This window comes from Pelodiscus sinensis, chromosome 8 (genome assembly GCF_049634645.1).
Source record: "Pelodiscus sinensis isolate JC-2024 chromosome 8, ASM4963464v1, whole genome shotgun sequence".
Lineage (NCBI taxonomy): Eukaryota > Metazoa > Chordata > Testudines > Trionychidae > Pelodiscus > Pelodiscus sinensis.
This window is the reverse complement of record NC_134718.1, coordinates 59,206,630-59,220,622: the sequence shown is the minus strand read 5'-3', so window position 1 is coordinate 59,220,622 and position 13,993 is coordinate 59,206,630. Positions and strand designations below refer to the sequence as shown.

General features: G+C 42.3%; 1 protein-coding gene across 1 annotated transcript; it reads left to right on the top strand.

The window, feature by feature from the left end:
• Nucleotides 1-8,125: 8,125 nt before the first annotated feature.
• NANOS1 (nanos C2HC-type zinc finger 1) lies at nt 8,126-10,226 on the top strand. Its single transcript, XM_075935373.1, has one exon. The coding sequence runs from the start codon at nt 8,456-8,458 to the stop codon at nt 9,230-9,232; it is 777 nt and encodes a 258-aa protein (XP_075791488.1). The 5' UTR covers nt 8,126-8,455; the 3' UTR covers nt 9,233-10,226.
• The last annotated feature ends 3,767 nt before the right edge of the window (nt 10,227-13,993 follow it).

Genomic DNA, 13,993 nt, shown 5'->3' with positions numbered 1-13,993 from the left:
GGGCTATGCACACCCGTGTCACAGTCCAGATAAATATAAACACTTTTTGCAAGCCAGTTTTAGATATAAACAAATACAATGAAAAAACCTTGCTCTATCATGCAGAAATAAGTCATTATAATACTCTATGGATTGATCACCACTAATTTTAAATGTGTACAATGTACAACTATATTATGCTGTTGTGTAATTAATGAGATCTCTAAGAAGGAGTATTTTTTAAATTTCAAACAACTCATTTTCTTTAAAAGTAAAATCATATTTATGAACTGACGTGGTTACAGAATTTGTCATGTTTTGCTCCTCTCACATATTTGCAAAATGCATAAGCACAAGTTGCTCTGAAATAAGAGATCCTTTTCAGTTTCCATAAAAACTGTTTGATTTTCATTAAAACAGAATATATGAATTTCTATGCTACTTTCTTATTCTCCTCTCCCCGCCCTCAAGCTATCAGTGTGAGTTATAATAACCTCAGGAAAATATACTTGTGATGATAAACATTAGCTTTCTGGGTTGCATTTATATTACACTGTAGCTCAGGTAGATAAATCTGAAATTCTGTTAGTTTTGATAACCTATGTTTTCATTTTTATGTTCAATATATATAAAGAAAAGGAAAAAATTATAGTGTGTGTATGTTATAGGGGGATCTGGTAGCAGCCCCTCTATTTAGTCTGGCTAATATTTTCCATTATAAAATATTTTGGGGCCTTTTATTTGTCTAGAGCCACCGTCCCCATTACTTGCAGAAGGCCTTTTAATTTTGTGCAGGAGAAAGCCCTGGGAGTAGAGAAATGTCTTTTCTTTCTCCCATGGAATTCTACTCTGAGCTGCTGAGCAATAAACTTTTGAAAAATCACCATTTCTCTCTGTCACTTGTATTGCCAACACATTTTTGTCATTACACCAAAAATAATAAATGACGGTGAACATTCTAATCTAAGGTCATGCTTGTGCCATCATCAAAACAGTGATAGCTTAAGCATGCACTGTATGGGAACCTCAGAAGCAGACAGCCTCTCTAGGAGTTCAGAAAAAGCCTGTTCAGGCTCCTCCATCAACCCCTCCTGAGCCATTACAATTCCCCAGGGGCCCACTGCCCAGTATGGGGGCACCAAATGAGGAAGGGACCACCCCAAAGCTCCAGATATAAAGAGATTATTTCAGAACTCACCTCAGAGCCTCCGAAACCCAATTCCTGTCATCCCCATGGCATGAGCCTTCTGCTGCCAGATAATGCTATTACTCCCATTGCTCAGGCTGGGCGGCACTGCTGGAGGTTTGGGTTCAAATTCTGTGGATGATGTGAACAACCTAAATTCTGGCACTTACTGTCTTTGATGTGTTGGAGTTTGCAACTTAAAAAAGAGTGCAATTTTCAAGTGGAAGGTGCTTACTTCCCCCAAACAACTGCTTTTATTCCAATCCAAAGCATTATTTTTCTATGATCTTTTATTTTGCTGTGTTTGCAGATGTAGAGCAAAGGTGCTCAGATCTGGCTAGTTATGGTGCCTTGTGCTGCTCCATGTTTCCAGCTGCTGAATAAAAGTAAAAGGCAGCTAAAAATAAATTTAATTCCTGGTGGGTGTCACTTGTGTACATTAGCGATTACTGCAGGTGCCACAGAGTTGTTATGTAGTTGCAAGAAGGGAATGAGTGGATTCAAGAGATTGAGTGAGGCAGGTGTGGTCCTTACTAACAAAAAAAGTTTGAGAATCCCTAGTGTTGAAAGATCGGCATCTGACATCTTTCATCAGCTTCCTTGCTTATCACGAGAACTACACTGTTGATCAAACCTAAGTCAGGAAGAGCCTTAAGAGTATTGTCAATGTCTCTGGTCCAGTGTTTCTCAACTTTTTGTGTATATATATATATATATATATATATATATATATATATATATATAAACTACCCCTTTTTAAAAAAAAAAAAATATATATATATATATATACCCCCAGTACCTACATTTTTCAGACACACACTTTTTTTTTTCTACCGTTGCAACACATTTGTTTAAACAACTTAATCATAACCGGGTGGGTGATGACATTTTTGGGTGTAAAAAGTACAAAAATAATAAAGCACTGTAAAACTTTAAACAAAAATTCCGTTTTCTCCAAATTTCAGTTGTGTTGACGTACCCCCCAGACTTCTCTTGAGTACCCCTAAGGGTTCTCGTACCACTGGTTGAGAAACACTGCTCAAGTCTAATAGACCAATTTCATGGAAAAATGACTCTTCATGACTCTTCTAACATGGAAGCTTCCTGTGTTTGTACGGCACCTAGCAGAATGGAATCCTGGTCTCTAACTGGAACTCACAGGCACAATGGAAATATAAACAATATAAACAAAAATCCACTCAGAAACTTTGGTCAAGATAGAATGACTGTTTTTGCAGTTAGCTTTTAAACATCACTCTTTCCATCGAGAAAGAGAGCATGTAACAGGATCTATTCTTTACCCAAATATTTAATATTAGAACTGGAGCACTTGAAAATATTCCAGTCATTGAGCCCTTGCTTTCATTACTCTTCTGTTTACATCTTTTGTAATAAATCTAACCTATTTTTGTCCCACCAGCTGTTCCCAGTCTCTTACCCAAAGGAGAACACTGTACTATAAACTTTCATTTCCAAACAATGCATGATCTGTTCAACCCAAGGCTTTGGACGGGGTCACTAAATGCTACCCCAGAAATCCTGGGCAGAGCCGTGTCTTTCTTAGGAGAGCACCAAATGTATTTTTCATTGCTGACAGAAACAAGCAGCTCCTTGATCCTTGGGGGGGCAGGAAGAGGGAGGGAATCAAAAAATGTCAGTGAAGCTAATATTTTAACCACAAAGATCCTTTCAAGAGATCTCCACTCTCTTGGGTGGGCTTGTCAGCATCTCCCACATTAAATAAAAGCAGCTTCATTATTCCAGGGAGGTTTCAAAGAAAAGCTTGATGATATCAAAGTTGCCAGGACTGCAGGCTTCATAAGATACACCATACATCAGCAGATTCTAAAGATACTAAATCCTCCCAATCCAGAAAAAAGCAAATAATCCCATAGAGTAAGATCCCTGTCCCAACTGAATCTCCAGTTTGACAGCTCTCCTATTAGATGATATTGGCTTTTGGATATAAAGAGTTCACTGCCAGTTAGTCTGTATAGTGTCTGTTTCTTTGCAGGTGGCAACAGCGAACTGGCTCTGGGTCAGGGAAAGGAGTGGGACGTTCCATCACTAAATGTACTAATGTACATGTACTAATGTGATGACCCCAGAGATGGATTTATCAAAGGGAACTGAACCCAGGACCTGTGGATCTAAAAGCAATGGGCCACTAGTGCCTGAGCTAAAGGCAGAGATCCATTGGTTGCACACATATGAATTAAATATCACGCCTATTATAGTGCCAAGGTTTAGCTAATGACACATATGTCCCTTGGTGGTGTAATACATGTACTTGCCTACTGTTACTGCACCACATGGCGAAAGATCTCCATTCTAACCCCAGCCATGCCAGATGAAAATTTGCAAGAATGGGGCATCAAGGCCAAGGACATGTTTACATGCACTTGTTCCCAAACCCAACAATGGCTTCTCCTCGCACCTCCTGTGCAAATTATTCATGTCTCTAACATAAATAATCCATTCTTTGTACATGGATCAAGAATATGAGGTCTCACTGATTTTAGGGGATGATTAAACCACTTTTCATTGCACTGGTTAGAGTTTGGCCCATAGTGTTACTTTCACAATGTCGAGGGCCATTTCTTCTGCAGCTTCCAATACTCATGGTATCTATATTCTCCAACTCTATAAATCAACATGAGGATGAAACAAGGCACCCAAAAAATGTTCATCCTACTATTGTCTTAAATGTTTAAGTTTTTCCGGGGCTATTAAGGGAACACATTTTGTGGTGATTGAGATATAGGCTTCAACTTAAATGCAAGAAGGAGGGAGGGTTCATTTTTAAAATAGAATTTTAAAGGCCCCTTTGTCCTTAGTGTTCCTAGGTTTCATGTTATCAAGCAAGATTAAACCTCCAGATTTTCATTTTTATTTCAAGCTTGATTCCCTGTTCTGTTCATTCCCTCTGGGGCACCTAGTGCTGACCATTGTCAGAAGACAAGATACTGGGGTAGATGAACCTATGGTCTGACCCACTGTGGCTGTTCTTCTGTTCTTAAGCTGCAGCTCCTCACCCAGCAGCTCCTTATCACAGGCATTTTTGTTTGCAGTATGGAAACGTCCAATGAAACAGTTTCAATGATACACTAATCCCTCCAATGTCAACAGAGATGTTTCCTGCACTTTGGGTGACCAGACATCTCGATATTAGGGACTTTGTCTTATACGGACAACAATGCCCCCCTCTGAAAAAAAATCACATTTGCTATCTGGTCATCTGCACTAGAACTAACACAGTAACATGGCACCCAACAAGCCAATTCAAAATCTATAGGAAGAGTTAAATCTAAAGGTTCTGAAGTTAGATCTCCAAAAAAAGAGAACACTCAGTGAAGGTGTCTTATTAAAACTTGATAGGTTATTAAAAGAAAACATGGACAGGGAGGGCAAGAGAATAATGCTTTCAGCCTGCTTCTTGCACAGTATTTGTATTGTCATCAGACATAAGCTCCACCAGAGTTCTCGGTGGACATGATGTTGATGCTACTGCAGTGCTAACAGCCATATATTTTATAATACTTTCAGGGTGTAGATTTTTTCATGCTATTCCCTACAATAGAATGGAAACTGACAGAATGAACCAAAGCCCTTTCCCGCTCTGATTTCTGTAACATTTGGCCAGAAGTATCAGCACAAATGACAGGAGATTCTCACTGTCTGAGACCCAAGGCCATAAGTGCCCCTACACAAAAAGCGGGTGAGCAATGCCAGCTGCATCAGGGCCTGATTTTCAAGAGTGCTGATCTCCTGTAGAGATGAACTCATTGGTGCTTCTGAACTCTTCAGGTGGTCAGCCCCTCTGAAAAACTGGGCTATTAGTTAGGTTCTGGAGCCTAGGTGAGAGACTGGCATCTACACACTAACTAGGGGTGGAACTGCACATACCTAGAAGCAGAAACAGGGGAAGAGGGAATTTCTACCTTGAAAGCTTAGGTGCTGAGTGAGTTTAGGTACCAAACTGTTCAATAGAAGGTTTTTTGCATCATAGGAAGCCTGGAACTGGAAGAATTTAGGCACATAAATGACTTGCTTGCTTAACATCACAAAGGGAGTCTGCATCAAAGCAGGGAATTGAAACCAGTCCTCCAAGTGCCAGGCTAGTATAGAGTTGCCAACTTTCTAATCACAAAACTGAACACTCTTGCCCTGCCCCACCCATTTTCTAAGGCCTGCCCCTTCTCCAAGGTCCCACCCCGCATTCCCTCCCTCCTGTTCCATTGGTCACTCTTCCCACCACCCACCCTCATTCACTTTCACTGGGCTGGGGGTTAGCACTGGGAAGGGGTGCAGGCTCTGGGGTGAGACCAGATATGAGGAGTTCAGGTGCAGGACAGGGTTCTGGCCTGGGACCAATGAATTTGGCATGCAGAAGGGGGCTCAGAACTGGGATACAAGGTTAGGGCGTGGGCTCCGGCTAGGCTGTGATATTGGGTTGCTGATTTTGGCTGGATATTCCTGGAGGTTTCATCACATGACATAATCTCCAATTCAAGATTAATCTTTAATTCCTGAAGACTCCAGGAGAATCCTGGGTGGGGGTGGGGATGAGGAGATTGCGGAGCAAGAAAGGATTCAGGTTCAGGGAGTTGGGATCAGTGTTCTCTGGAAGCTGTCTGGAGCCACCGGGAGGCCTTTTTTACAGGCGTTCTGGTTAAAAAACAGACACCTGACAACCCTCAGCTAGTAGTGCTCTAGGCTTGTGACCAGCCTTCCTCGCCAATGCCCCTTCAAACTGCCAGAGTGGCACAGAGCAGCCTTGGTATAAAGGAGAATCAGACACTTGAGGTACTGATATTTTATTGGATTCAATTCCAAGTATTTAAATAACACACCATCTAAATTCTAATCCTTATTTAATTACCAGGAAAATGTCTGTCAGCTAGAAACCACACTGCTCTCTGGCAGTTGGGAAGAGAGATTTATCACTTAAAAAAAAAAAAAAACCCAAAGCCTGAACCTGCTTTACTTAACCCAGCAGTTCTTACTATAAACTTGAAATAGATGTTTTTAGTTGCAGCTGCATGTCTGACCCATCTTGCATTCATTAGCTTCTCATGCTGGTAGGGTCACATAGGTAACGTCTATGGGCCAGATTCTCCCTCACTATAGCACTACTAGAATAATCCCTCTGTAAAGGCCTGATCCCAAACCTGTTGTATTATATTATTAATTCAGTTTATGTATATAGTGAAACCACCTCTCAAGGACCAGCATGCCTTCAGACTAGACACTTTGAAACACTGGGCAAAAAGGCATTAAAATCTTCTCATTGTCACTAGAGACCAACACTGATTTGATCTCAAGTGACTGTATATCAGAACTGCATTGCTATAGCTCTCTTACACGAGTTCGATGCTGCTGGAGACTGTGATGTTCTGAATCTGCATATCCCCACTTGCCTAGGTGACCCCTTTTTTCCAGACCAGTTCCACACACTTTTCAAGCTGCACTATCTTTAGGTTCCTCGATGTAAGGAAAATCACAGTTGTTTTCTGCAGATGCCATAATCCCTTCCCCCTTCAAGACTTTCTTCTGCTTCGGCATATTCTGACAGGGTCCAAGATGGCAGGAATTAAGCTCAGAGAATATAGACTGATAAATGTTCCAAGCTGCTTACAAAGAACTTCATTGTTCTCTATTTTAACCAAATGTTATTTTTTAATGAGAGTTACACTAGTATAAAGACAGGTTGGAAACTAACTGGAGCTCAGTGTTGCAAGTGATGCTTTGTCTGCAAGATGGCTATCAGCAGCAGGCAGCCAGGAAGTGTAATTAAAAACTTTATTTTCAAAGCTATTTCACAGTTTCTTCCTTGCCGGATGGGTTCCTAACAATTCTGAATTTGCAGAAAGATACGCAGCCTAATCTTGGACAATACATTTTCCACTTCTACAAACTCTTTGCTTTTGTCTGTCTTTCTTATAGTTTATACAACACAGGCACTGGCTCCAGTACTTTTTATAGGATTTGTTTAAAAAAATAGGAATGCACCTTTCAGCTGCTCAAACCCTGGGCCCACAAAAGGGTGGAAATAAACAGTGATCTTAATTTGCTGAATTAAAACCAATGTAATACTGTTGAGTTCAGAAAAACTGAACCTCGTTTGCACCAGTGTAAGTGAAGCTACAAGCTAGCTAGCTTAAGGTTTTATCACTGTAGTGTCTTCCTTCGTAAAATCAGTAGCAATAGTGAACTCCTCAGCAGTAATCATAGAGTTGCCAGCCCGTCTCCTTTGCTGGGGTTATAGCTCAGTTTGTGATTGATATTATCAGACCTTCTTTTTTGTGTGTGTTTGGAAAGCTCAAGTTGCCCTGACAAATACTTACATCTGCTTGAGGCTGGTGTTGTTTTATTGCTGCCCACGTTAGTCTATAGGCTAGGGCAATTCTGTTTGCAGGTCCCTGTGAGGTGACGTTTTGGGATTTTTTTGAAGGTTTGTATATTTAGTCATATTTAGCATTTCACTATCAGCATTTTATAACTAACTGAAAAGCATCAAGTGTCCTGCTCCTGCTAGCTTTTCCATGCAAGGACCCCAGAACCTGCTTAGAACCCCACTAACATCAAGAGGGCTCTTCAGGGATGCAAGAACCCGTCTCCAGCAGTATCTTTCTACAGGATCAGGGCCTCATTAAGTCTCCCAACCCCCTATCCTTGGAGGTAGGCCAGCAACACTGCACCCATCCGACATGAAATACAACCCGCAGAAAGACACCCCAGTCCTCCTTCCCCATGCAGGAAGGTCAATAGCCAGGGCAGTGCCCAAGCTTGGCAGGAGGATGCTGGGTTTTGCACATCATCATGCTCAGCAGCTGGTGGGAGGCTTGGGCAGGGGCCTGGCGGCCACACGTGACGCAGCATGTGAGTGTGCGCGCATTCCCCAAGCCACCGCCGCAGAGGGCCGGCGGCCTCTCACCTGCTCCGAATCAAAGGCGGGGGGCGGTGCCGCCCGTGCACACACAGCTGCAGCAGACGGAACGCAGCTTCCACGCATCCACCAATCGGCGGCCGGAGCAGCGAAGCCGGGTCGGGAGGGGCTGCTTTGGCTGGTGGCCAATTAGCGCGCGGCCCCTGGGCTGAGCCTCCTCCCCTCTCCCCTCCCCCGAATGTATCTAGCTCAGCCCCGGCTCGCGGCCGCCGCGTAGAGCTGGGCTGGCTGCGGGCGAGCCTCGGAGCCGCGGCTGCAGCGCGCAGGCGGTGGCTGGGACTCGGGTCCCACGGCCCCGGGTGGGAAGCAGCAGCAGCAGCCGCGCGCGTGGTGTGGCTCCGATGGAGGCTTTCCCCGCCAGCAAGCTGGAGAAGCGCCCGCCCGTGGAGTTCTTGCAGGGCGCCCGCTACGGGGCCAAGAGCCATCACGCGTACGGGAACGCGTTCAACTCGTGGAATGACTACCTGGGGCTGGCCACGCTGATCACCAAGGCCGTGGGCGAGGAGAAGGGCTTCGGGGCCAAGCCCCCCTCCGTGGTGGTGGCCGCCGCCGTGCAGCCGGCTCCGGAGGAGGAGGAGGAGGAAGAGGAAGACGAGGAAGAGGAGGAGGAGGAGGAAGAAGTGGGGACTCCCTATTTCGAGGGCGCGCTGCATTTGCACGACTTCGACCTGTGCGGCCACCACCACGGCGAGAGCTTCTTGGAGGAGCGCTTCGCCGACTTCAGCCCCTTCTCCGGCCGCTCCAGCCCTGCCGCCGTGGTGTTCAACTGCTCCCCGGATCACCTGCAGCGGGACCGCTCCCCCCACGCGTGGGGCGGCGGGCTGGGCGCCCACGCAGCCCAGAAGCCCGGCTCCCGGCTGCTCAAGCCGGAGCTGCAAGTCTGTGTCTTCTGCAGGAATAACAAGGAAGCCGTAGCCCTCTATACCACTCACATCCTCAAGGGCCCCGACGGCCGGGTCTTGTGCCCCGTGCTGCGGAGATACACGTGCCCCCTGTGCGGGGCCAGTGGGGACAATGCCCATACCATCAAGTACTGCCCGCTCTCCAAAATGCAGGCCAGTGCCGCCAAGCAGCAGCTGCGAAACGCCAGGACCGCCTTGGGCAAGAAACTCCGCTAGGGGGCTGCCGCCGCCCGGCCTCGGGACTGTTTGTTTTGTTGGCGATGGATTTGGTTTTTTTTTTCCTTTTGACTGAGGCCACTTCAGTGGAAAGTGACCCGACAGCAATATTTTGGTGTGGCCCACAAAGACTCTTTTCCCAGTTTTTTAGAAGAGTGTCTTAAAGCGGATTACATTTTTGTTCTTTAACACATTAATATATAAAACATGGAGACTAGAATGTAAACAGCTCCTGGGCTTATGTACGATAATGATGATAGTTTCTAGTTTGTATACTTAGCATCCAGGGAAGCTGGGCTCTGAAGTTAACTCTATATAATTAATTATAAATATGCAGTTTAGATGCACTGTATTTGTTTATTGTATAATATATATCTAATTTTTAAAAAGGATTAAGATGAAATTGAATAGTAGAGAGCTCCCATTGGGGGTGCTCATGTTGGTTTATTGGAGAAAAGGAGGCATTTTAAACACTATTTTACAGAATCTGAAGAGAAGGCCTCTGTGTACTGCTAAGCAAATGAATTTTTGTTTCTACAGTATCCTAGCCAAATGGAGAATTGATGTTTTTAAATTTTGTGTTTAAAGGGTGAGCTCGACAGGGGAGGGGAATTATGCTGCTTGTGGTTGTTTGCATTGTCCTAACAAAACAACAATGTTGGTTGTAAGTAGGTAGTATGATTGTTAGTCTGGTGTTTGTGGGGGATTTTGAGATCAAGAATGATCATATGACATTTCAGCGTGGGGAGAGCTCCCCTTTGTGTACACATCTTTTTTGTATTGATCTACAGTTCGTGTTATTTTAATTCTATTGCCCTCCTTCAGTTAGTCTATAAATTAACTTTAATTCCTCTAAATTCCCTTTCCTTTCCTCCCCTTCCAATAATAAACACTGTCGAGATTGTAAAGCCCTTTACTGGCCACAGGTGGCAATGGTGCTGTTTAAATTTGCATTTTTGTTTTATAGAGTGAAGTAAAGACGACACAAATTTAACTTAAGCCTGTTCTCTTCTTTCCCTCCCCATACATGTACAGCAAAGGCCAGCTATCTTAAACAATGACAGCCATGTTTTCTAGGTGGTTTTGTTACCCTGTTGCTATATTTATAGTCACTCAACTTAATATTAGCTGCCATGTTCTGTATCCCTAATGCGTAATTAGTGGTATCCAAAATTCTTGTTGGCTTTCCCTCAGATTTATAGCATAGATTCTGATAGCTACCATGCTCTTTTGCTTGTGAAGAAAACACAGCTTTTAATGGGGATGAAGGAAAGAGCCCTAGGTAGATTTTAAGTGCAAAAGCTGCTAGAAAGCCCTTGCAAGAAGTGCTCTCTCAAACATGAGAGAATGCCCCCTACTGCTTTCTGTGCAAGGCTTTTTTCAAACTACCTCAGGTCTATGTGCTGAGATACTTTTCACAAGGGAGGTCATAACTTTTCACAAGGGAGGTCATAACTAGAAAACAGTTACTACAGAGCAAGGCCAAACTGTATTCTGATTCTCTCAATCTCATATTGAGACTACAGTAGGTAAGCAGCAGTGGTCCAAAAAGTTAATTAAATTTGCTCAGGATGGAAGTCTAATCTCAGCATAGTACATTTAGATTCTACCAAGCAAAGTGTTCACTTTCACTGTTTGCATTGTAAAGGGGAGGGGGAGAGAAGACTTGCTAATGTTTCATGGAGTGAATCTCTCCCTTTCTAGTAATCTACTGTGCACATTACATTTTACAGCTAAAAGGACTGATGAAGTTCTAGAGCCTTGCAGATTAGATTATACCTGCATTTAGATTAATGCCATGTGTGACTTAGGCTAATTTAACAGTAGCAAGTAGACTGATCATCTTAAAGCAACATACCTTCTTGCTTGTATGACAATACTATTTATACTCTGAAGTACATATGGTCAACCTTCCAAAATTCTTAAGCTAGGGAGCTTTTAACAGTGACTAAGCAACTATTTGTTTCTAATGGGAGAGTGCTGTAGTCTAATTCATTGAATTTCAAAGCTAGTGTTGGGTGTGTTTTGCTTAAAGGAAGATTCATTAAGTAACACTTAATCAACATAACTTAATTAGCCATATGCTGTTCTTACTTTCCTTTAGATGTCAGTTGTGTACTATGTTTTGCCTTACAGATAAACAGACCTCACTCTCTCCAATTTGCACTTAAAGACTCTCCAAAGAGCTTGTTTTGTGGGATTTCACAGCTGATCTTTGTGTTTACATTGCTGTGTAGATGAGAATTTAGAAGTATAAACAGTTCAGGTTGGACCACATGACCTCTTGAAGTCTCTTCCCATCCTAATCTGATTTCATAAATAGACTCTTTGCATTACAGTAGCACATGCCAGTGGAATGTACCTACTAAAACAAGTAGTTTAAATAGCAGTCTAGTGTACAAATTTGCTTATGGCAATTGTATTGTAATATCAGGTTTCCAGCCCCTCAATGTCAGTTCTAAATGTGGGTATCACTTAGCATGAGTTTCATGTGGAAACTGTCAATGCACTTAATGAACACTACATCCAATGCTAGAATCTAAACTGCAGTCTTCATCAGAAGAATGTCTGAACTGGGAGTGCTAAATTAATGCTGTTGTAACTCAGTATTTCCATCAGCAATGTTGTAGCCATTAAGGTGGTTATTGTAGGTTACCCATTATGCTGCTGGAGAGGGCAAACACCCTTCTTTGTCCAAAATCCTGTTTAGGGGATGCATAAAACTGTCAGTTGTATGTAGAGTTGTTCACAAGCAGCTAGTATAACCCTTACTATGTGGTGTAATAGAAAACATACTCTATGCTTACAATCACTAATGCTGGTCTTTCAAGGAATCAGAATAACATTCTTGATGCTATTGAGTATGACCTAACAACCTCCATAAGTATGTGCCAATTCTTGACACTTCACTCATTCTGCAACACATGCAAGCCTGGCAGCTGTAAGAACTAGAGTTGTTTGAAGACCCCAACTCATGTACTAGCTTGTACTAAAGCTTTAGGGGATAGCTGAGTTACTCTGTACAGGGAAAAAACAAATGGTCTGGTAGTATGCTAGTCTATAAACTGCTACCAAATCATTTGTTGTTTTTTAGCTTGTACTAGTAATTAGATAACAATGGTCAGCTAATAGCTTAACTTGATCCAGCAGAGTTACGTTCCAATAAACAAACTAGAGATTATCAACAAGATGTATGTTAGGCCTGAAAGGTGAAAATTGGGATCCATCTTATGAACATGTTACACCTTTTATAAAAAGTATTTTGTGCTCTGAAGAATGATTCACTTTAACAATAATTTTAAGGAACAAGGGGATTTTTAAAAAAAATCTAATTTAATTATCAAGTCTGTTTCTTTCTCCCCTTTCCAGCCTATTGTAGTTAAGCATAGTATTTACATGCACTGGGGTAGGTCACTAATGAGGTGGGCAAAAGCTACTTTTTAAACCAAATTCTCCGGTGAAAGTGAATTTTACACTTTTTTTGTCAAGTCGTTCTATTTAATCAGATATTTTTAGATAATCTAAACCCTAGGCATCACGGGAAGGTTAAGCAGAGAGGGCTAGTTTAAGAGTAACTTAGTCTTTAAGTTGTGTGGAGTAGGGATGTAAAAGCCTGTTGAATTAACTGGTCAAACATTGTTTAACCAGCTGCTTCAAGGGGTAGCCAAATTAGTCGGTACAGAATAAATGTAAAAGAACAAAAAGTCTGGTAGCATTTTACAGATAAAACCTATAGCTGGTATCATGAGTTTGTGGGCACAGCTCTTCTTCAGATGACCAGTTAACAGTGCCCCTACTAGTGGCAGGACCTGCAGGACTAAGGCAGACCCCCTGCATGATGTAAGAGGTGAGGATAGGGATTGGGGTTGTTTCCACTCATGATGATTACACAACTGAAGCATCACCCATTCACATCCCTAGTGTGAAGTACAGAAGCAATTTCGGCATGTAATATAGTAAATGGAAGTTCATTTTAAATGACCATAGCAAGATGGCTTCTGTCACAAAGATTCATACTCCATAACCAGTAAGCTAACCTGGCAGCCACATCACATGAACATTTTAGAGGGATACTTGTAATACATTCTACAGATACTTGGCTGTACAACAAACAGCAGGATGACTCAGCACTCTAGCAGCATTACATTATTGAAGTAAGATTCTAATTATGCAATGGCAAATCTTGTCCTTAGAGCTGCAATATAAGCATTCCACTACTACAAAAAGTAGCCTAGTTTCAAATGTAAATGAAAAGCAGACAAAGTAATAGCATTCCCCCTGCTGGCTAGGTGTTCTACTACAGATTCATCAAAAAATGTATACATTTCACTATTAAGTGATCCTCTAATGCACTCCTTTGGTGACATTTATAAAACCTATGTAACTTGCAATTTCAAGATGACTCGAAATACCCAGGGAATTAATAAACATGTAGCTAGGAGTTTGCGTATTGAGACCCTCTAGCAACAAAAGAGTGGCAAATAATCAAAATCAGAAATTTTTAAAAACTGCATCTCATTGCAATCTACCCCCTCTCATCACAAATATAAGAGGCAAAAGGAGTAATCTAGCAGTGATTTAACACCTGAACATGTTTTATACATCCTTAAAAATGAGCAAGCTGGACCTATGTTCTCAAACAGTTTAAACAAAAATGAAGAGTTAGTGATGAAAGCAAATCAGCTCAATTTCCATCAAACTGAGCTTTATCACAATTATTTAAAAAAATCTTATGTATTAATAATGCATAGTTGTATCTCA

What these genes read in the sequence shown, in the direction of transcription:
- NANOS1 (XM_075935373.1), top strand. Translation starts at nt 8,456, where the DNA reads ATGGAGGCTTTCCCCGCCAGCAAGCTGGAGAAGCGCCCGCCCGTGGAG.